This window comes from Rhipicephalus sanguineus, chromosome 1 (assembly GCF_013339695.2).
Source record: "Rhipicephalus sanguineus isolate Rsan-2018 chromosome 1, BIME_Rsan_1.4, whole genome shotgun sequence".
NCBI lineage: Eukaryota > Metazoa > Arthropoda > Arachnida > Ixodida > Ixodidae > Rhipicephalus > Rhipicephalus sanguineus.
The window spans coordinates 173,805,081-173,829,785 of record NC_051176.1 but is presented as its reverse complement, the minus strand read 5'-3'; the positions used below and the strand labels follow the sequence as shown (position 1 = coordinate 173,829,785).

The 24,705-nt window shown below is 44.7% G+C and overlaps 2 protein-coding genes across 5 annotated transcripts in view; one reads left to right on the top strand and one right to left on the bottom strand.

Moving 5' to 3' along the window:
- Positions 1-5,689, top strand: part of LOC119402497 (protein odr-4 homolog) — a 62,317-nt gene extending 56,628 nt beyond the window's left edge. The window contains exon 11 of the mRNA XM_037669649.2: positions 5,533-5,689. Coding sequence (XP_037525577.1) covers positions 5,533-5,600 — 68 coding nt within the window. The 3' untranslated portion in view covers positions 5,601-5,689. The remainder of the gene's footprint in view (positions 1-5,532) is intronic.
- Positions 5,690-6,574: 885 nt separating this feature from the next.
- Positions 6,575-24,705, bottom strand: part of LOC119380289 (serine/threonine-protein kinase 31-like) — a 304,021-nt gene continuing 285,890 nt past the window's right edge. For 3 of the 4 annotated variants that reach the window (XM_049417828.1, XM_049417831.1, XM_049417834.1), the window contains exons 25-26: positions 10,283-10,345; positions 6,575-7,091 (exon numbers count right to left, since the gene is read on the bottom strand). In XM_049417828.1, the coding sequence (XP_049273785.1) occupies positions 6,888-7,091; positions 10,283-10,345 (267 nt within the window). In that variant the 3' untranslated portion in view covers positions 6,575-6,887. The remainder of the gene's footprint in view (positions 7,092-10,282; positions 10,346-24,705) is intronic. The other variant, XM_049417833.1, reaches the window with a different exon arrangement.

Below are 24,705 nucleotides of genomic sequence, written 5' to 3'. Positions count from 1 at the left end.
GTCTATATACATACTGTGTTGCAGTAGCATGCGCTTTAAATATTCCGGGATGTGCTATTTCTGATCAAAAGAACATAAAGCACCGTGCCGAGGAAATTTTAATAAGAGTGCATTATGAAAAAAAAAAAAAGTGCAGCAGTGAAGAAACCAAACCCCAGCTGTTTACGCGCTGGCAACGCCAAAAAAAAAACTGCTTGTCGGAACACACCAAAATATTTGCAAATTCATTGCAACGTTGGGAATATTAAGGAGACAAGAAATAGGAAATGAAACAAGTAGTGATGTCAATCATTTTTGATGGTCTATTTTCAACGTATTGCAACATAAGATGCACCTTACCTACCGCACGCCGATTCGCCCGTGCGATCGGCTGCTGGCGTTCCAAATCAAGACGTCGCGCACACGCGCACAACTTCCAATTACCGTACACACACAACTTCTATTACACATGTCAACCAATTGAACAGCAAGCATAGCGCGCAAGCAAGCTATGCGTCAGCGATAAGTCGAAGGACGCAATGTTGAATCTTCTCGATGTTGTTCGATAACGTTCTCGACTGCAGTGAACCTGAACACCGACTGCAAAGCTAGCGCAAACAGTCAAGATTCAGCAAATGTCGAAGTAAATGGCATCTCGCACGATGTCACTGCGCTAATGCAACGATGTTTATAGCTCCGGACCTAGCGAACACACCCGGGCGTGACACGGAAAGAGACCGATGAAGTCATGAGGAGAGTTCGCGAGCACATGGCAAGATTCGCCGTACGTTTCATTAGTTACACCGCTAACCGCGCAGTCGATCCATGTCACTCGAAATCACTTCTAATATCCTCTTGAAGACACACACACATAATGCCGTTCCGCCGAGCGTAACACGGCACCGAGGCTCACAAATCGGTCACTTCTCAACACACGCTAGCAACGCGCCGGGCGTTATGGAAGGGAAATGGCCGCCGTCGCCCAATGGTGCCCGTGTGCAGTCTACTTTTGCGGTACTCTGATTTCCCAGTGATTCTAAGGCGCCCTTTTTCGGCGCGCCACCTATCCTGCGCTGGTCTCTCATAGCGGTGAAAGGAAGAGAAGTTATTACAGCAACCTGCAGCCGCAAAGCACGGTAACAACGCGTAAAGAGTAAAATGTAAAATTTTAATGCGCAGCATTGCCCAGCAATTTCGGCAGCATGTCGTGCCTAACGCAAAGAGCTCGGCATCTTTCCCACATAAATAAGTACGGCTCCAAGAAAGTACACGGGGTCGGAGAGGCCGAACCTGAGTTTGAGAGTGGCACAAATAAATATGGGCTTTTTAGCACTTAGTGTTTGCGTCAGGAGAACGCAAGCTTGACTGAAAGAATGAGTTTGCCAGCATCAGTGCAGCACGCATCAGCCGCAACATTCGACTCGCTCGGTATGTACATCCACCAGCAAACGTCATGTAGCTTATGAAGGCGAAAGACTTAGATTCCTCATCATATGCGAATATTGACCGTCAGCGTATGCGTCCCGCATCGATGGCGTCAACACGAGTGATGCAAAAAATATTCACGCGATGGCGTCATTATGACGTCGCATAACGACGTATTCACAAGACATGGTCGCTTTGTACAGCCTCCGTGATCGGCCCACCGATCACGGAGGCAAAAACGTATTATGTAGAATCGTATCAACGAGATTCCACAATATATATGCTATAGATTAAACGTTAAGAGAGATGTTTGAGATGATCACACTGCAGTGAAGCCAACTGTCTCTATAACTGAACAAATGCTTATGAATGCTATACATGTACTACATATATTATTCCGAATGTATGTCGCGAATTTATTCAACGTGGCAGTCCAATCAAGCATTAAATGAAATTATTTTGGGAACGATTTTTCATAAATAACTCGGGATGTAAAGGCCTAAAGAAATGTGAGCTCAAAGTAAATGACATTAGCTGACTCACTGGATTAAGACCTCAGGCAAGATAATGCTATATTTTATTTTCACAGCTACTTGCCTAAAAAAGCTTGACAAAATACAGGCGTCTTTGGCATTAATGCAGACTTGTAATGCACAACTAAAAGAATGAAAATGGAGTGGTAAACTAAGGAGACCGAGCCATTACTGATTCACGAGCAGGTAGCTTCACGCTGAGGTGCCTTCTGAAACCGTATGCTGTGCCAAGAAGCTTTGTCGAACAGGGTGGTGACCCGTGGTTTCTGGGGGCGTTTCCCGTGGAGTTCAGTGTCTCGGTGAATTGCATTCACCAGTCAGAGAATACCTGTTCTGTTTTGTTGACGCCCCATCAACCAAATAATCGCGATTCAATCATTATTCGGAAAATCGCAGAGTATAGTTTGCCCGCACAAAGCACTGCTGCCAATAATAATAATAATAATAATAATAATAATAATAATAATAATAATAATAAACTCCAGCACTTGTCAAATGGATGCCGCAGTGCCACAGTTGCACTGCCGAGCGGGCGGCCGAGCCCCTCCTTAAAAAAATGGAGGGGGGGGGGGGGGCTTGACTTTAAGCCCTGAACTTCACGCAATTTGTTGTCCCACGGGTACTGGTGCAGGCTGACACCAGGCTCCGCGCGCGTTGCGTGCATCCGGCACTGCGCCACCGAGCAGTTGAGGAGCATGTTCGTCGCCTACGGGGGCAGCCACTCCTATTACAATGGGTTCAATTGCGTTCAAAATGCGGGGGAAATCTCCGCACATGAACAGACCGTAGCGCAGGTGGAACTTCAAAACAGCGCTCCACAAGCAGCCGACGCGGCCGTTGAGACCACGTGATCCTGCCAAGTACGCCATGCCGACGGTGACGCCGGCGTTTCCAGTGGTGGGCCTCGCGCTCAATAGAACATGGTCCAAGCGTGCATCCCCATGCACCTCCTCGTCGCTGCTTGGAACGACGTCCATTTCTGAATCACTGCTTTGCAAAGTGTCAAAGCTGAAATGAATCGCCAAGTCGCGAATCCAGCGACTCCCAACTACACAATGTTGCCTTCATCACTTGCCGACACTGTTGACGGCGACGTCGATGGTGGTGACAACTAGCAGACTAAATGTCAGCTGAACCTGGCGTCACTTCTTTCTGTCTTACGTGATCAGTTGGGGCGCGGTAAAAATGTGGCAGCGCTACGAAGTGGCGGGTTTTCCACCCGTATTGAATTGTGCTCGATACTGGTCATATTAATCAGTTGAACAGAAAGTTAATCTACTCGAAGATTAAAAAAAAAAAAAAAACTCTTAAGATGGCGCCCGGGTCCAAGGTCTTCGAGCCGCCGCCTGACGCCATCATCATCGGCGGAGGGTGGGACGGGACAGGGGTTAATCCCCTCTTCCCCCCCGCCCCGGACTTTTAATAAAGTTTATTCATTCATTCATTGTGGCTACTAATACAAGTACACTAGCAACTTACCCACAACGGCACAAATCATATTTTTTGTGAAGTTGGGAAGCACCCACCACAGTATTATTCGCCATTCTGCAGAGAAGTGAGGTATCATCTGTAAGGCATTATGTGCACTTTGTTGATGCGACGGTTGATGATGATGAATTATGGCTGATCCCTTTGTAATGGGGTAGAAGCTTTAAACGACCTACTAGTTACATAATTCACATTGCGTGACGCCCAGTCATTATTTAACTCTCCCACCACGCTTTAAACATACGTTAACTTGTGAACGAGAGAGAGAATTAACTTTATTCAGACCCTGAGGAAATGGGTCATGGGGGCCTTATGTGCTTCCTTGGCAACCAATAGAAGTGCACTTGTGAGGAACCCACTACGCTATAAATCATAATTTTTGTGAAGTAGGGAAGCAGCCAATATACAATTTTTCGTCATTCTGTGGAAAACCATGGTACCCGCGAAACATCTGTAAGGCATTATGTGCACTTGGTTGATGCTGTGGCTGATGATGAAGTATGGCAGAGCCCTTTGTAATGGGTTGGAAGCATTCAACAACCCACTCATTGCACAATTTGCATTGTGTGACGCCTGGTTGCAGAATTTGCGTTGTGTGATGCCTGGTTGTTATTTTACTCTTCTACCACACTACATTACACATGTTAATGTGATTCCTTCCCGACATATGAAGCCTGTAAGGGTCTTTGCAAAGCAGTTTCAAGCATTGGCATGGCTCTGAGGTAGAATACTGGGCTCCCACGCAGAGGGCCCAGGTTCGAAGCTCGTTCCATCCTGGAAATATTTTATTTCGTTTTTTTTTATTTATTTTGCACGATAGTGGTTATGGACACCGGCGGCGGCGGCGGACAACTACAGCGCCAAAAACGGCCCTTGTAATCTGATAACAGCTTTCGCTGTAAAATATTGGCATGCGTAAATTTGACGTCAGTGCTCCTTTAAGCGTGCGACAAATCACTCCCAACTCTTACGTTACGGATCCAAAAAATTTTTGTGGCAATTGATTTGTGAGAAAATAAACTGATAGTGAGGTCATTCGATGATTACTTCAAGAAAGTATTGCAGGGCCTCCTTAACTCTTTCGTGACAGTGGGAAAATTGGCCACATTTTGTGTGCTTTAGTAATTATTTTTTTGAGTAATATGATAGTGTGATATTATAGATCAATATAAGGCTAACTGATTGTACTATTTGATAGTATTACTTTAAAAAATTTAATATTAGGGTATAATATGCAAGAATATTTCTGAAACAAGACTTCTTGAACATTGCTAATATTGTGCTCCCAACATGAAAGAAAAAGAAAAGAAAAATAATCTGAAATATACAAAATGTTTGCTCAACAGTTTCCTATATTAGAGGGAAGTTTGAATTATCTAGCTCATAAGTCATATGAGTTACCTTTTTTTTTGTCTGCCCAGTGAAAACTGCATTGTTCCATCAGGTTGCACGATTATATTTTTTCCCTCTACAAATTTTCCAGACAAAGTAATACAGTCAATATAATGGCTGCGATCGGCGCTGACTAACACTCCTACGTTTAAATGCACATATATACCCCATAAAGTGGACGGGAGGATGACCGCTGCCGTAGCTCAGTGGTAGAGCATCGGCCGCGTTATTCGAAGGTTGCAGGTTCAGTCCCTGCCGGCTGCAAGTTATCTTTTCGTCCAGTTTACTTTCTTCATATTTATATCCTGCTTACAACAAATAACACCCCCATACTTTCCTTGGCATTATTGTCTGTTAGTTGTCATTAATACTGTGTGTAACAAAGAAAAACGAGCCCTTAAAAGTAATCTTTCCTTCATCAATATAATTAAGAAGATGAACAAATTTTGTATTGATCCATAGGTAGTTTAGCAAATTATGCTAAATAGCAGCACAGAAAAAACTCTGATACCAAAAGGTAGGACTGAACAGGGCACCAAAATATCCTAACATATGGCTTCACCGCACACAAAATATTCTAAACTTGTAAGCTTTACTTTTTTTTTTTTTACAGACACGCAAGGCTAGTTCTTACTGAGGTGTGTTTCAGCTTCATATAATTGCATTAAAACATTTTGCAGTTATTTTGACAAATAATTGTTACTTTATTTTTCAGTTCCAATTGCAAGTGCCGCCATTGCTGCTCTTGGTGCTGGCATTTCTTACTTGCTGCTCCAGGACTGAGACGCAGTTCATGATGGCTGAGTGCCCATTTGTGTTCCATCATCCTTACAAGTGGCTGATGTACAGAATAAAATACTCTCAATATGTTACCTGTGTTTGCGGAGTTTGCGACGACACTGCAGTGTCCTTGGGCACACGATGGTCAAGGCCTGCCAGACGAATTTCATGTTGGTTTCTTTTTCTCTAAATTTCAGTGCTTTAAAAATATTTTGCAGTTGGCTGGCTGTACATAAAACTCTCGCGAAGACAAACTCTGTTAAGCTGAAGATCTGGATATATGTATCGAACAATGTGGGAGTGTTCGGTTGGTCTCCCATAAACTCAGCGTAAAAAAAAAGTGCCTTATCCAAACTGCTTTGTGGTTGAGATGAACATTCGCACAGACTACTAACACTGGGCCTCTTATTTTAGGATTTCTAACAGACGGCTAGCACTGGTTGTCATGGGACACACAGGATCATAGGCCACATGTGCTGGGACCATGACAAATTCCAGTAAGCTCACAAACCAAAATGACCCTCGCAAGGATGTCATTTGCGACAGCACACAGATTTGCATCGAAGTGGAAAACAAGCACTGCAGATTTATTCTTGATCGTGTGGAAAGAAAGAAATGCTCCTTTCATTAACCTACTTCATTCTCAGTTTTGCAGTAACAGGCAAGATAATGTGAACGAGTTTTCACACTCCTTTAGAGTTCGGCAGGGAGTCTACTACTGTACTTCCGTGATCTTTATAAAGATCTCAATGTAACCGAGGCCTTAAGGGTTTTCTTACCAACAGTGTACAGGTGGGCCCACTGTTTGAGGAAACACGCAGGCGTGTAGCTCACGTTCCATACTCGCAACAGTGGGTTATTTTTTTAGTGCACACAACTACCAGGCCTTCATCACTACTTGCCAGCTTGTCCTAAGAACTACAGGGATTGTACATAAAAGCAGTCACATCATAGAGGTAGAAGCTGCAATAAATGACTGCATGCAAAACTCGTAACATTTATTTTGAAAACTCTCATTTCAAAAAAGAAATGCAGTACATATGTGACCCATACACGACTAATGGCTACCTTGTGTTAGCTTAAACACTTTCTTTCTCTGACTTACATCTGTGCATGTCAAATTTTAGAATGACTGAACGCGTCAAGAGGCTGCGAAATAAGTACAAATGTTGCTTAAAAATGCTTTGAAGGTTTCTTCCTACTATCACAGATAGCTAGTAGCCACTAAAAAACAATTGTGAATAACAACACAAAGCACCAACATGCCTTGATGCAAAACAAAACACCAGTTCACTGTTCTAGTGGCAGGCTCAGAGTTTCAGCCACTGTCAACTTTGCCTTAGCAGCTGTTGAAACAGCAGTGGCCTGGTTTAGTTTCTTGCTGAACGCAGCGAAAATGGGGTTCTCCAGAAGCTGTGCTGCTGTTGGCCGATCATTTGGGTTTTCTTTTAGCAAGGAACGTATCGCTGGCAATTCCTTTCGGCTACGGATCTGCTGCAATAGAGATGGATCAAAATCGTCAGAAGAGCTTGCGAGATGATCATGCAACAGGTATACAGGGTGTTTTTTTCTAGACAGTGAGTAGAAACTTTATCCAAAATGTCCGGCAGTAACACAGATTTTTTAAATAAAAAACTCTATGACAGTCAGCCTCCTGCTGTTTTCGCACACGAATTCTATGTTGAGGCGGAAATACTTTTCCACAGCTAAAATGACATTGACGTGACTAATTAACAAAAACTTGTAAATTAACTTTTTTCATTATTGACTTGAGGGCAGTTGTTTATATTAGAAAGTTGTAGTGCATGACAATTTATGGCATACCCATTCATATGGCATATAGCATACTGATTCATATTGGCAGTTCCAAATTCGCTGGCACGCTGGCCAGTGCACGCTTTCTCTTTTACGCGCCTCGTAAGTTAGATACCTTGGCAGACATGGCTTGGTGCTTAGCTAATTGAAACTGCTTTAAGATGCGCTACCTGGGTTTTGCTGCTATCCGGCACTCAACCTCACGCAGTACAACACCGGTGAGCACCAGGTACTCGCAGAGCTTGGCCATACTTTAGAACAACTGTAGCGCGGTAGCGCCAAAAGTGCTTGTGTGCTGCATAGTTACAGTGGCCACGACGGGGTGCCGCGGTGGTGGTCTCGCAATCATGCCATTACTGCAGTTTTTTTGTTTTATTTAAAATTTTTTTTTCGACATGGGCTTCAGGCAGTTTATTGGGAGATTTATGGCCGCGATCGTACAATCGGGAAGACGGGTCAGAAATCGGAAGTCTCCTGGGCAAATCGGGAGAGTTGGCAGATATGTTATAGGTAACTGAATCGGGGAACGTGGAGTTGGCTTTGAGATAACGGGTCCTCTCAAAGCACACGTTTTAACTAGGGGTGTGCGAATATTTGAACTTTCGAATAGTGTTTGCTATTCGACTCGACTCGCACCAAAATTTCACTATTCGAAGTATTCGAACTTTCGGAAAATAAATATAATGGTTTTGTTAGCTAAAATTAAATCACAGCACTTTTAAGTGATATTTTAAAGCTATGGCATGCTCCTACCTTGCCAATCATATGAAAAATAAAAAGAAAAGGCACGCACAATGCACCCTCATTGAAAGTGAAATTTATTCTGCTGGCAGTTCCTTTCCTTCAGTAACCTAGTTTTGCTGTCTTTAACCCTGTGACACGCTATGTACACAATTGTGTACACCACTTGTTTTTGTTAGTCGTATCGACTAGTGACTAAGAGGGAGCCAGACACATTGAGCTTTGGATTAATTGAACCTCCTGCATAATAAATTTGTCTTCATTTAACTTTTTTTTGCAGTGTACTGTTGCATACGATTACTTTGCTGAAGGCACTACCATGTTCGACAAGTCGTTCGATGTGTCGCTTCCCGCGAGCCACGTCCAAAGTATAATTTTTCTTTGCTCAAGATTGACATAACTGAAAATGAATTCGCACAAAACTATATTTTTAGCCTGAGATTTGATTCTGTTTATGCAAAAACAAGGCATGAATGACTTCAGAATAAATGGATATTTAATTATGATTCCTTTAGGAATACTTACTATAACACACATAAATTAGCGTATTATGACATTATTCTTGTTGCAATATAATATCGAGTGCCTTGAAATAATGTTGTATCAATTTGACGCATTTACAGATAATTCTTCATAGGTGGCATCTGAAAGGGTTAAAGTCACTTCTGTATAGGCCTTGATCGCAGGCCGCTTTACAGGCCGTTACCTTAACAAGGTCGGTCTATACGGAGCTCCTTGAGAGCATCTGCAAGCTTGTCATCGAGGTACGGATATTTTCCTATTTTCGGCCCATAGAAACCTTTCCTCGTCGATGCGCTGAGGACCTCCTTCCTTTGTTTGCGCCAGTCACAGGCACAGGTTTCACACACGCAGAATAGACCCAACGTAGCTGTCGTTGGCGTACAAACTTTTCTTTGATATGAGCTTTCATAATGAAAGGGGCACGCACCATTTACACTGTGCTGAGAACAAATTTGACGCAGACCGTAGTTGGGCACGAAATGAGCCTGAGTAAACTAGCTTTAAAATGCGTTCCGTCGCCATTTTGTGACGGCGATGTCATTACATATGCCACTGACGGTCGGCTGTTGCTAATGCAGTGAACGTGGTTTCGGTTTTGTATTCGATCGACTTGTTTTGCGAAACGTGCTTTCCGAATGATGTCTTGGTGCCGCAAAATCAGCATGTGATATAAAATTCGTTAGTGTCGCCCTAGAATAGTGGAATATCAAGTTATCCAGGCACGTGCCAATACTGTACGTAACATCACCCGCATCACTACGCAATACCTATCAGCACAGTTTCATTTTCATGTGACGGACAGCACGCTGCCACCAGGGTTACCGTGCAAAAGGAATTGTTTTATGGCCATGTTTTGCACTACATTTTAACGCAAGAATGTTACTTGGCCAGGTTTATGAAAGCATGCACTTGTCCAGCATCCGCAAATGTCGCGTGAGAAAAACAAATGACCTCTCATACAGGAACTAACACCAATGCCAACAACTGCCGTGGGAAGCATTCGCAGCCACAGATTAAGATAGGGGCAGCAGAAGAGGAACTCCAGACTCGAAGGGCGCGCACCCTTGTCCACCACATCAGTTGGCCATCAACAGTGTTGCAGCAGCCTGCAACACTGCCTCCACAGATATTGCAACACATAGCTGCAGGAAATCCGATGCCGACTTAGTAGGCTTAGCATCGACATCGGCAGGAGACTCGCCGACGACGTGATCTGTAGTACCACGACGGAAGAGAAGAGGACGTGTAAAGTGTTGTCGACAGAACTTCGGCTTCCCCAGATCATGTGAATTAAACGATTCAGCCTCTGCATTACCTCATTCTTTAAAACAAAACCCTGGTACACCAGTTTGCAGCACCCATCCGTGACAACAATCTAGAGAAAGGAAACCTTATTAAATACCTCATAAACACCTCATAAAAATATGCTCGGGATCCTCTGCTACTTTTTCTCTGTAATTTCGCTTGGAAGTATTAGAAAAATATTCGAGAAATATTTGAAAAATATTCGGTCTGATTCGCACTCACACTTTAATATGCAAATTTGCATCGCACCAAAAATGTTGCTATTCACGCAGCTCTGATTACATTCTAAGAAAGCATACTACCTCGTCAGCAGGTCCAAGGCTTTGCAGGCATCCATGCTTAAACTGAGCTCCAGGAAACAGCAACTATAGCAGGAAAACATGCAGAAAAGATTGTTGATTATATATCGCAGCAGTAGCACGCTAAAGTCTGTTTGATTTTTTTCTACATTTTAATTACTTCCACACAGCAAACAGGTATTTAAAAAAAAAACACTGTTGGGGAAGGAATTCAAGCATGAAAATAAGGGCAAGAGAGGGGCCAACAGTCTATGAAATCAATGAAGACATATCATAGGGTACATTATTTTATTACTTAGTCATTTCTACATTTGCTTAGGCCACATTATAATGATGCACATACTTGTTTTATGCTTCTTATACGCCAGCTAACAAATAATACAAAATCACCGCTTGGGGCACGATGCGCCTTCTATCGGCAATTATATAATCGGATTGCATGTGCTATGGAAAAAGCAATGTACTTTCTAAAGCTTATGCGAGCACGAGCAATCGGAATGCACAACGACTGTGGTCACTGATATGAGTGTGCTTTGAGTGTCTTACTTTTTGGGGGCATAAATTCACATAATAGTTTGACATTTGATTAAGGCTTTGCCTGCTCTATTCTAAAGCGACAATATATGCTTACATGTTGTAACTGTGCTATCAAAATGACATAGAAGAACACTCTAGATATGCAAGCAGAAATAGCCAATTGTAGAGATAAAGTATAGAGTTAAAATGGCAAGAATGCAGCAGGGTCAGGAAAGAGTAGAACAGCATTTACTCCTTCCTTCATTTACTGTCTCATTCCTTTTACCAGTGTAATGCAAAGCAAATCACTTTTCACGTGGAAGAGTTGTTATATAGGCTTAGGAGCACAAGGGTTCGCACATCTGCCATAATCAGGCTGTCTATTAATTAAATTTTCCAAATTTCCTGACAATTCCAGGTTTTCCCTGATGGTATTAAGCATATTCCCAGATCTTATCTTTCTCAAGGAAGCTGCTTCCTTGATTAAGGTTGGCTCTTCCGGCATTCCCTGTTCAACGATTTCTTATCTCTTCAAGCCTCCACTTCCCCTGATCTTCTGCCTTGCTCGTATTCACTCTAGTAACTTGCACCGCCATGTAATTTGCACACCCTACTCTGCCCCGCAGCAGCCACAGTGTGTGTGTACGCAAGACAGGCGAGCTTGGTGTGGCCATCACAATGCACGCACTATCCCTCGGACAGGTAAGTGTTAAAGGGGTCATGAAGCACCCCTTGGGCTTGTTGAAAAAACACAACCTGCGGAAAGCTGACACGGCTATGAACTGCTCTGCAAAATATTACAGTCGTGCGCGCCGCGTAAAGGCCACAAGCGGAGCGAGAAGTTGCCGTTTCCTCAGGCGCCCTCTTTTCAAACGGGCCGGTTCTCACTCTCGTCTGTGGGCGGGGCGTCTGCATGTTTACGTCGCGGAGACATAGCATGCTTATTGCCACGGGGTGCCGTGGTCGAACCACGGCACCCCGTGGTCGAACGCTTCTTGCCACGGGGTGCCGCCACGTGCCCGCGCCGCACTCCTCAGTCTGCTAACTTTACACGGTAGCCACGCTCGCGCGTGCGAATCACAGCGCGAGAGCGATCGCGTTTCATGACGCGCGCTGACGTAACTTCTTACCCCCGTGCTATCCCTCCCTGTCTAGCTTCCAGTGCGCTCGTCGGCACGAGAAAAGAGAGAAAGCGCTGAGAGCGTGCGCCAAACCCCCATAACTCTGCTGATTCTTGACGGATTCGAGAAATTTTTGCGGCAATCGATTCGGGAGGCAGTATACTCCGATACTAAGGTCATCAGATCATTACTTGGAAAAGTGGTTCATGACCCCTTTAAAGGGTCCTCTTGCAATTTTACAGCGAAAGCTGTTATCAGATCGCAACGGCATTGTGGTAGTTGTCCGCCGCCGCCGGTGTTCGTAACTACTATTGCGCGAAATAAGAAAAAATGAAACGAGAAAAAAATTTCTAGGAACGTCGGCCACTCTTACTGACTATCATCATCAACCAAGCATGAGCACCTCTAGCAACAGGTAAGGTTCCATGCCCTTGATATAGTGCCTAGAATGTACTGGCTAGTGTGCTGAGCGGAGGGGGTTTCCTATGGGAGGAGGTGGCAGGGCTGGTGATGCCTTCCAACTTTCGCCGGCAGGCGGCGACGCTTGTCGCAAAGGTGTAGCCCGCGCGCCGGTTTGGCCGGTGTGTCTTCGTCTTAGTGCCTCCGCAGCTTTATAACTGCCCGTGCCTCGTGTCCGAATTTGTCTGTTTTTATCGTGTTTGCGCTGTTGTTTGTGTACGCACATGTAATGAGAACTGCAAAGAGTATTGATGCAGCGGATGAAGCATCAGGGCAGGCAGAAAACATGCTTCGTGCCGCTGTGTTGGAGTGGCTATCGCATTTTCTGTTGATGTACGGATGAGGTTTTTCACTAATATTTTTGTATTAAGCAGTTGTGTGAGTATTTTCCTGCTCGTTAAACATTTTCCACTGTGTTTTGCTCATTTAAGAACTGGTATTATGACTATTTGTATTGTGTCTCATCTGTTGAGCATTTTTTCACATTGATGTGCGTGTTTCGAACATTACTTGTGTTTCATAAGTTGATGGTTAAGTTGTGGAAAAGAGGGATTTCTCATTGTGAAGCTGAGATTATATTCCCAGTTTGGTGGGGTCAAACTTTGAAAGTGAGTTTTGAAGTTTGACTGTACAGCAGTGGTAATGAAAGCTATGACTAAAATTTGCGAGGTATTTTAAGGTAGACGCAGGTTACATTAAAGCTCAAAGATAGTTTGAAATTGTTTAATATTTTTTATTTGTAATTGTTTTTCTACTGATGTACTTTTTAAATGAGATCTGCCATCTGCAGAGCATTGCAATTTTGTATAAAGGTTTTACAGAAGTGGAAGTGAAATTGTGAGCGTACAACAAAAGCTAGATTTGTTATGTTTTTTTTTACATTTGTTGATTTATGAAAATTGCTACTTATGACTAATTTTTAATACTAAAAAATACGAATGCGCATAGGCTACTGGTTCTAGTGGCAGTTATGTAAATGCCATTAGTTAACACGTGAAAATTTTTGTTTTCCAAGCTCACTAGTTCTCGAGAAAAAGGTACAGAAATTACAAAAATGTTCTTTTGAAAAAACAAAAACAAACAAAAAAAACGCAGAAATAACGTAGGGGTACGCGCTAGTGATGCAGAACTATCGGTAAATTGACTATCGATAGTATCGATAGTTTCACTGAAACTATCGATAGTGTAAACAAACTATCGATAGTACTACTATCGATAAACTATCGATAGTCGAATGGGTAGTACCATCGGTAATATTACTAGCGATATTACTGCCACGCGTGTTAATTGCTTTGTTTTCATGTACTTGGGTTTCACCCGCAGCGTTTGGCGCAGACCGCGCTGCGTTGTATGAGAAGTTTCGCAATTGTTTGACATTTTAAGATTACGCGCCGGACGCGAATATTCAAGTTTATTCGAGAGCTTACGCGTAAACCAGCGATAACGCTGGAAGGTTTGATGACTGATGTATAAAAGACGAAGCGTTCCACCGATTATCAGATTATTCAAACGCCGGCGACTGTTCTCGCCGCAATCAGTGCGCAGCGTGTATCGCTTGTATTCTGAGTTTTGATTTTCTGGGCCCAAGTTCGACCAGATAAAGAGCTTCGTATTTCCCAGTCTTGCTGCGGCATTCTTCGCCGTCACAACCACGTGACAAACTATCCATAGTGTTGCTAATAATCTATGTTGTTGATGGCTGGCCAAAGCGCCAAAATATTCGCCATACCCTACTATCAGCTTCACTTAATTTATGAGCACATTTTTGGCGAGAGAAATTATTTGCGCAGTGAAAATGGCGACATATGTCCATCAATAAATTTTTATTTAAAAGCAACCAGTTACATCTTACAATTAACAAACTTAGTTCTTGATAATTTTTTTATTTTGATATCATCAAATGCAATATAAGCCTGAAGCCGCACAATTCCACCACAGGTAACGGCTTCCTTTCCGCTACAGCTGAACAGTTTGACTTTATGATCATGTGTCAACGAAGCACTATGGTGAAGAACACAAGCATGTCAACTTTCTTGCCATCCTGCCTGCTCCTGCGGCTCCACTATGTACCACGCATGTGGGGAACCAAATTTATTCTGCAATGAGTTCGCGCTGTTGATTTTAAACTATCGATAGTACTTACTGTCGACAGCACTATCGATAGTATATTTTACCATCGATAGTTCGACAGTGACTCAGCTATCGATAGTATCGATAGTACCATCGATAGTTCTGCATCACTAGTACGCGCGCATTACCTGTCAATGTGTCAAAGAAAAAGAACCAAAAATTTTTTTGGAACAGCGAGTGCCGAAATGTGATATATTTTCTGAAAGGTAAATAAATGCTGTATCAGGTAATTTTGAAATCCCAAAATTGAATTTTTTTACCAAAAACCCACCTTAAACTGTTAGTTCATTGCGGTTAAAAACAAGAGCCCATATTCATAAAGGTGCCTTGCACTTGATTTTTTCAGGCAATATTTCAGACAATCACAATGCTACACAAATGAAATTATCTAATTGAGATGTCGATCTTGACTAATGACTCCTGTTCGGTTTCTTTGAACTTACCTTTCCTTCTGTTAAAATGAAATTCAACCTCCAGAGACATTCGTAATGTTTTTGTGAAGTGAGCAGTGCCGTTCAAATAAAATGCATAAGTAGTGAATCCTATTCAGACTGGCTTGTGTTCACCGCATGTGGTCTAGAAAATATGGATGCCATGCTGGAAAACGCAGAACAGTGAAAGTGACCCCACACCACCCTACATTTGCTCTACATGCTCTACAGACGTACTCACGTAGTACAAGAATGCAGTAGGCACAGCGTAACTGCAGAAACATCGAAACAACCGATCCGAAAGTATGGGGCATATGCTGATATCTGCAGCACTGGATGAGCAAAATGCATCCTGTTTGTGGAAGCGAACAAAGTGCAAAAGCTAGTGTCATAATGTCTGCAAGAAATATTTGTGTAAAACCAGCGTGTGTAATATTTGTATTTGTGTAATACCAGCGTTACACGGGAATTTGCGATTACTGTCGACCCGCTCCGGATCAAATACCTGCTAGCGAGAATTATCGTAGCCACTGATCTGACGGCGCATGATACACTCTGCAACAACGTTACTAGAACAAACTCAGTTTGAAAGCTCCGTATCTCCGTAAGCGGAGGAGGGTAGTCCGAACGGCGGTCGCGAGAACTAGCGGCGCTGCAGTTCCGTCTTGCGCCACTATCGGCGCGTCGTCTGCTGCCACGGCACAGCACTCTGCACGGCAACTTTCTCATTATACTAGTTAGGTGGATACTTAGGTAGATATGCATAAGGTCGTCTGTATGCACTGGCCCGCGTGCATTGTTCATTGATTGGCTAAGAATCGATGTTCGGTCTATATTGCCACGCCCACTTGTTTTATTTTGATGTATTCGGGTTTGTCCAGCAAGGACGGTTGTCAACGCTCGACGCTGTCCGCGAAGCAGTGTTCAAGAAGCTTCGCGACTGTAATAGATCGTTTTGGTAAGATTGTGCGCTGCACACAATGTTCCAGCTTTGTCGAGAGATAACGCCGCCACCAGCGATATCGCTGGAAAGTTTGATAGCGCCTGTATAAAAGCCGACGCGCTTGACCGCTTGTCAGTTGATCGACGGTCGACGCTCTGTTCGCCACTATCAGTGTATTGCTGTAGTTTGACTTTCAGTTTCCCGGCCACAAGTTCGGCCAAATAAAGAGTTTCATCTCGGACCTGTTGACTGCTGCCTTCGTCGACGTCACGACCCTGTGACAATATTTGAGCTGTCTACATTGCGCTTAACTTCCAAGCATAGGAGTTTCTAAGCGAATGAGGGTTTTCAGAGTAATTTTTATAACTACCACCACAATTTTAGCCGCTGCCGTCTTATCTAGACCAAGAACAACCCAACACGTTTGTAAAAGCCTTTATAGTGCACAAAAAAGCGTACTTACTCGAGATACAAAAACGTTCTAGAAAAACAGTACTCATATTTCTACAATTTATTGAAAAAAGCTTTCTCGAAAAACATCACCAATGCTTTGCAATGTTTACAAGACACGTTTTCGCGACGGTTAAAGGGACACTCACCCAAAAATCGGAAAATTTTACGTGAACTCGGTAAATGAAATCTCAGTGTGCGATTACATCGAATAGATGTCATCTCTGAGCAGTTTTTTCAGTGGATATTTGTATTTTCGGTGTCTCATCTTTCTACGTCGCATCCTTCTACGGTGCCTTAAACAATTCGAACAGATCGGCCGTGATGTGAGCACCGAGCTGTTATTCGCGCGTACTCTGTCGCTAGAAGAGTCGTCAGTATTCAACTTCAGTTTTTAAACTTCGCCCTCAAGAGCTCGGAATATCAGCATAAACTTTCGGCTGTCCAGAGAGCCTGCGATGCGGCGGTTAGGCTAGGTCTAACTGTCCCCACGTGGGAGAGGCCCGCGGTGTCACCCTAAGCGGTGGCACTTCTCCGGATCTTTAAATAAAGTTCTCCGTACCGTACCGTACCGAGCAGATGTTCCATGCCCGCAGCACTTTACACTGTACGACAGCCGTTTGCGTTTCGTGCTGTGGCCGTTCACTACGCAGTTAAACTGCTCGTCAACTACAATTATCTTTTGCATAATAAGTCTCCGTTCCCGAAGCAAAGTATGGGATTGGGCTAGTTGGTATTCCATTATTAAACTGCTCAGCGCAAGAAATTTGACACGGTACACATAGAAAAGACAAGGACCAGCGCTGGTCCTCGTCTTTTCTATGTGTACCGTGTCATATGTTTGCGCTGAGCAGCCCGTTCCCGAGCCGGCGAGTGTAAAATATTGCGCACATCTTGTTCAATACCTCGTCGTTAAATCTCTCGAAAATCCACTGCTTTGAAGGCATAGCGACAGCTGACAACTGATCGAATGTCAGTGTGATGCAACTCTCAGTCTCGGTAGCGTATATAGGTAATCGCCTGCCTTTCATTTTGCTGTTCTATTTCTGGCGGCTCCTCCAAATTGGGCACTGGGCTTTCGTGGGACGCCGTGCGTTTTGGGGGGGATTTGCGCCTAAACCCCGAACATTTTGACTTTGAAATGTGGGGTGGAAGTGCTGGGAACAAGCGCGGCACGGCACCTGGCGCGAGTTCCCACTTTCCACGTGGGATCAAAACATCTTGTCCCACAACGACACGACGATAGTGCTTTACAATGTCGTCACTTTCAAAATGAACGTCACAGACCTTGCAATTCGCAGTAAGCTTTCTATATTTGCGATGCAAAGCTTGAATGGCGTAGGGTCTTTTGCAGGTCCGAAGTGTCGTGAAGCGGAGTCGTCGTTGCGGTAGCCACTCTTGCAGCCCGGCACAAAGCAAGTTGGCATACCGCACTGTGAATTTGTTCGCCCTCGTTACGCTTCGCACATCATGCACGTATCTTCGTACAAGACGCTAAGCCTGGTCAAGAACAGTCGCAAAAATGACGAGCTAACAAAGCGCAGACGACGCTGTAACCCACGTGCGCTCGTACATCGGCGGCGCTGATCACAAGTGCCAGCCGCGGGAGCTAGACGTGACTGCAGCGCCACTAGTTCTCACGACCGCCACGCGGACCGCCTCTCCGGCAGAGCTTTTAAACTGAGTTTGTTCTAGTAACGTTGCTCTGCAAGTCCATGATGGTGCATCATACCGAGTGTGATGCGCCGCTAGTATAATAAAATATGACCGCGACTGAGAGGCGCGAATTGCAGTTGACTGGATCGACTTCGAGTAGAATCGCTGCGTTGAAAACAGCGCGAACACGGGATGAAGGATAAGGAACACAAGCGCTTCCTTAGCCTTCGTCCCGACGGAATAAGATGTACCAACTGGCCCTTAAAAGCACCCGGCTGAGAGTAAAATCGCCAGCGAATGTTCACGAGTAGCAGCAAAGAATCCGAGTCTGACTTGATTGTGATCGAAATTGCCGTAAGCCATCCTTACGATACGATCCTTACGACACGATGCGTCTAAAGTGTCAACCTTAGCTGATTGTTTTTGACTGGCAAATTTGGTGTGTCGTAGTATATTAATTGCGACTTTTCTACTTCGCTTTGGTGGTGAAGCACAGTCGCGAAAACTAGCAGACGTGAGGTACGCGTGAAACGCTTCGTCGTTTTCTAATGCCCAATCAGTTGAGGATTCTCTGGCGGGCAATAATTTGGCAATAAGATTTCCTTCTTCCGATCGAGTGTTTTGACGACTGTGTTAAAAGGAACGAAGAACACTGTATTCACGGCAGAAAGCGCCGTGCTACGCAGCTGCAAGCGCAGGAGCCGCCGAAGCGCGGTGGACCTCAGCGAGTCGCAGCGCCGCCATGCGGTGACTATGGGAGGGCATCAGCGCGGTGGCCACGCCAAAGCGCGCGCTCAGCACACTAGCCAGTATATTCTAGGCACTATACCCTTGACCTCGCTTTTCAAGATCAAGCGATGGCGTCAACCTGGGCAACAGATGCCACCTACCTAGCCATTGGTAAACAGCCACTCTGTGCTCTCGGTCATGGCTCTGGTGACAGGGATAGTGTTTGGGGCCCTTACGTATATAATAGCGAAAGCTGTTATGAAATCACAACAAGAGCCAATTTTGGCGGCGTAGTTGTCCGCCGCCACCGGTGTCCGTAAGGGCTCTTGCACGAAATAAAAAATGAAGTGAGTAGGAACGGATGGGATTTGAACCCGGGCCCGCTGCATGGCAGTCGAGTATTCTACCACAGAGCCATGCTGGTGCTTGAAACTCCTTCGCAGAAATGCCCTATACAGGTGCCATGTCGGGCAAGCAATCATGTTAACCTATGTAACATAGCGTCGTAGAAGAGTAAAATAACAACCAGGCGTCAAACAATGCGAATTGCGCAACGAGTGACCAGGTCGTTGATAGCTTCCAACCAATTTCAAAAGGCCCAGCCATAATTCTTCATCGTCATCAGCCATAGCACAAAGTGCACATAATGCCTTACAGATGTGTAGCGGGTACCATGCTTCTCTGCAGAGCGACGAATAATGGCATAGTGGGTGCTTCCCTAGTTCATGAAAGTTACGATGATTTATAGTGTAGTGGGTACCTTGCATGTATACTTGTTTTAGTTACCCCAAGAGAGTCTACAACGGGCTCTAGCAAGGCCGCTCTTACAGCTTTCGCTGTGACTGTGCCGAGTGTTCCGCACAGGATTGTCGATTTTTTCCACTAGGTGCTTCAAAACACAGTTGTTGGGCTCGAATAGCACGCTGCCACCCGAATGCCTTCCCATTTTCACCCGCCCACGTGGATGGTAACCCCCTGTGCCAGCCATTACCACACCAAAACAGAGGATGGAAGGCGCAGTCGAGCAAGGTGAAACCAGACTCATTGACCGGCGGCGCGACAACCATTTACGCAGACAAAACCCAAAGACGGCATATTGCAGGAAGATAGGCGCCAGGACGCTGCTGGAAGGGTTAAAAGGCACCTGCAGCATTCCTTGGGACACTCGAAACCAGCACTGTAATCGCAGACTCCGAGGCGTGTTCTCACAACCTGTCGACGCCTGACACTGAGATTCTCAGGGCCCGAGGGGAGAAGGCATTGAGCGCAGGGGACGAACGATCGATGTGAGAGAGATGGTTGTTCATTGGCTAATTGGCTAAAAGGAATCCGGGCCAGACATTTTTGATGGCAGCCAATCGGACGTCCGACAGAGGGGCATTTGTGCTTCCCGACTGGACTATAACCAGTGGCTTTGTGTGAGAAAGTCTATAAAACCTGGGGTAAAAAGGTTGTGAGGGAGGCGGAGGAGATGTATTAAATGTTCTCTAGCAAAATGACAGAGCTGTTTCTTCAAGGTGCCTGCAGGCGAAAGAGCCAGTCTTTGATACCTTGGTGCTACCGTCAACTGTTACTACCAGCAAGATGATCAGAAAGGAACTAGGAGTGAACTTCAGTTTTCATGCTCCAAAATGCTTTTTTTTCTGCTCCAAGAAGTGATCCAAAAGCAATCTGAGCTGCCTCACCCATGCTCAATGAATAGTAGCAGGGTTTGACTTTCGGTACAATGCAAGAAATAACCTGTAAAATATGTTACGTTCTAAAATTTGCTATACTTAGAGCATATAGGCCAGTATAACAAGCTTTTAAACTTAAAAAATGATGAATCGATGTGAGGGTAATCCATTCATTTAAAGTGGGGCTTCGCAGCAGTGCGGAATTTCCCTGGAAAGGTGTATTCATGGTATAGCACCCCTCCACTGCAGTGAAACCACCTTTACAGCGGGGTTAAATGTGGACTAATTATACCCATTCGTTCATTTCAAATACTTCAAAATTTCCAATAATTAAAATTCGAATCGAAGCAAAATCGAATACTGCAATATTCATTCAAATATTTGAAGTGCTCGAATATTCGCACAAGCCTACTTAGCAGGCATGATTGACGACTACAAAAAACCCTAAGTTCGATATGCACATCCAAGAAATAGGCATTTGAGATATGCCGAATATTTCTACCTGATTGACAAATATCATCCATTTTTCACATTTTTTCAGGCTGAAATATCAATCATGAGATGGCTCACGGAGCTCATCAAGCATGCTTTACTCCCCGATTTCATAAAACAGGCCCAGACAAAACTCCAATACATGAGCATTTGTGAAACTTTACGGGCCTTCAAACAGGACTTGCGCATCCTTTAGAAATCTTCAGCAGTTGAGAATAGCCTCTCTGCTGTAGTGTTTAACTTGCCGAGCTGCATTTCTGAAGATAGATATTTCTGCTTATTACTACGATTTGCTAGTACTTAAATAATACTACGTGGTAGATATCGCCCGCATCTACTATTAGGTGTCCTTTGTACAGCTGGTGCAGTTTCAGGAAGGGAAAGAAATTATTATACATTATCATCAGCACGACTGAAATGCAAATGAGAATGCTTTTACACCCATAAGTGTGCTTGCTAAAGGCCTGGAGTAACTACCAGAACTTTATTTTACAATGAGCAAGCGTGCTTAACTACCATATTTACTAGGCTTGTGCGAATAGTAAATTTTAGGTTCGAAGCAAATTCGAAGCGAATAGTGATTTGGTCGAATAACTTCAAATCGAATTCAAATGGTATATATCACATATTATAAAGAAAAATCAGTATATTTGTCATGACCCAACTAACCTGCACAATACATTCTAAAATTGAAACAAGGCATGTGCAAATCTCATTCTTTTTGGTTCAAAGGGAAATGGAAGCAACCTTGAATAGTAGCAGGAATTCACTTTTGGTAGAATGCAAGTGATAACCTGTAAAATATTTTACATTTAAAAATTTACTTAGAACATATAAGCCAGTATAACGAGCTTTTAAACTTAAAAAATGATGAATCGATGTGAGGGTACTTTGATAAGTTAACCATGAAGTAGGGCTTCGCGGCAGTGCATATTTCCCCTGGATAGGTGTGGTCACGGCATAGCACCTCTCCGCTGGAGTGAAACCACCTTTACAGGGGGTTACACGTGGTTTATATATGTCTATTCGTTCATTTCGAATACTTCGAAATTTAGAATACTTAAAATTCATTTCAAAGCGAATTCAAATACTGTGTTACGGGGGTTTATTAAGGTTTGCAGTGACAGCGACGATTGTAATAGCAGCAGGCAGGGCGTAGCCAGAGAGTGAACTGTCGGTGAGAGCCAGCTGATGGCGATGTGCTTCTGTCTGTGCCGATAGTCTTCCTCACAATCACCCCAGGTATTGAGAGGTAGGCATCCTGGCGACCTAGAGAGAGGTCAGAGGATCATAATACGGCTTGAGCCGGTCAATGTGGACTGTCTCTCACCCTCGACGACGAAGTTCGGAAGATGGCGTAACTAAAGACTCTATACCTTCGGAAAAGTACAGCTTTCTCTTGATCTACGCCGCTTCCTCCTCTCCACGCCTCTGATAGGGCGGTATTTTGTCTCGGTATTTTGTCTCCTTCGCCTCTCGGCGCCATGTTGAACGCTCCAACGTGCCATGTGCTGTGTGTTCGCCCCATGTGAAGTGCACGAAGTGTGAAGTGCACGTGTGCGTCTCGCTCGTTTTGTCGCGATGCCGGGTTGCTGTGCGTTTGGCTACCATAACCGTGACACCCAAGGGAAAAAAGTTTTTTGCCATTCCGCACGGAAAAGAGAATGCAGGTCGTCGCAAAGTCGGGCTCCACAGAATAGGTCGAGAAAACTTCGAGCCAAGATCGGTGCGGCTTTGTGAGGTAAGTGCCCGTGCGTTTTTACTCTTGACAGGCGTCTTGCTTTGCCGTGTGACATATGTGGTGTGTTACTTAATGTCACGCGAAATGTTGCGTAATTTGTCATGCACCAAGGCATTCACTTCTCGAGCAAGTGACTGTCTTGAACATCAGATGGTCGAAATTTCCGGAGCCCTCCACTACAGCGTGCCTCATAATCATATCGCGGTTTGGCACGTAAAATCCCACATATTATTAACCTTGAAAGAACGAGTGTCGTGCACTGCAACACTGGGTTGTGTTCCACACATTCTACTAACCTTTCACTGTGATGTGCGGATGGAAGGGCGAAGACGGAGCGAGCGTCGGAATGAAAGTGCGATAGCAAAAAAAAAAAAAAAAGAACCTAGCGCGCAGACTTTATCGATGCCGTGCATTTACGTGCAGCTCCTCCATCATATTGTCTAATTTGGCGAACCACTTCTGGGTGGCAGTCAGAACTTTCTGCAAATTCGGAACATGAGCAGGGCTTTAGTTCAGTGGACCGCGGCTCATCGGCCGGCGTGTCATCATGAATTATCGCGTCACACATTTGCCGCATAAGTTTCAAACCGCTGCGGTAGTTGTAGCAGATACATCTCTTGACGCGCAGTAGATCAAAGTATTAAATTTTCAATTAAAGCACAGCCATGCGCTTATTTTAATAATGTTTAGAACGTTCTCCGACGCATATGGTGTTTAGCTGCTGTGATAAGATTTCCACCTAACTTGTTTTTTTTATTTTTTTTGTCTAGGATCACTTTGAAAAAAAAAAAGAGTTTGAGCCACTCATTCTCAACAAATTCGGAGTCAAGAAGTAACATATGTGAAATGTCATGAAGTTTTGATCGAGCACCTTCATGGGAATTGCAGGCATTGCTGCAGTTATATATGAGAGAGATAGTTCATACGCACGATAGAGATAGTTTATATGCCATATTTTTTACCGATGCAATAAATAGCACGTCGTGTTTACAGAATTTTATCTCAACCTTTTTTAGGTAAACCCAGTTGCCGATATCCGCGCCAGATACACAGGGAAACGCGACGCTCCGAAAAGAACCGTATAAGCGACGTGCAATTTGCTACAAATTGTACAGGTGTGGTCAAAAGTTCCCAGGCCGCAACGCCCGGCCGCGGAGCAGCGGCTCGCTGTTATCGGGGCGCTGCGATCGCAATCACGCCTTGGCGCACGCTGGCGTGAAGCGTGTGCGTGGGGGGAGGGGAGGGGGTGCATCCCTCTCTCTCCTTTCCTCGCTCTCCTTGATAAGAAACTGACGTATAAACTTGGTGCGTCATGTTCCCTCACCCACTGCTCTTCGATGTTTTACTACCGTGCAGCGTGTAGCAAGGCAGCAGTCTTCCGGAAAACTGACGCATCATGATTGCGGCCACATTTAGCTCGACACCATATACATTACCGCGGTTTTGGGCTTCTTGGAAAATAATATTGTGCGTTTTACTTTCCATTTTCATTGCGGTGGCTCTCTCAGCCGTCTGAGCAGGCCAATTTGCTGCATACGAACACGGTCGGAGCCTTATCAAGGAGAGCAACAGAGAGAGAGGGATACCGCCCCCTCCCCTCCTCCCCCCCCAACGCACACGCTGGGCACCAGTGTGCGCCAAGGCGTAATTGTGATGGCAGCGCCCCGATAGCAGCGAGCTGCTGCTCCGCGGCCGGGCGTTGCGGCCTGGGAATTTTTGACCACTCCTGTACATGGTGTGCAGCAGCTCTTCTGGCGCACTATAAGGGAATTAGATGGTGCGCACACCCACACCTACTGAGAAAATGAACGCAGAAATATAAAGAGAATCATTACACACAGCCGTATGCGAGACATGGCACGAGGCCACGGCTAGACTAGAAAGGATGTGGCTAAAGTGGCAGCGCCAGCGCGCAACCGTCCTGAAAGCTTCACGCGTCCACGTGGAGCGTCCGAGGGGGCGCCGCCGTCGCACGCGAAAGTCGTGCAGGAGAGGAGGCGGTGGAGGGGAGAGCAGATGGCGGTACTTTCACGAAGTATAGGGACTTTAGGCGTAACTGGTTCGACCACATAATTAACAGGA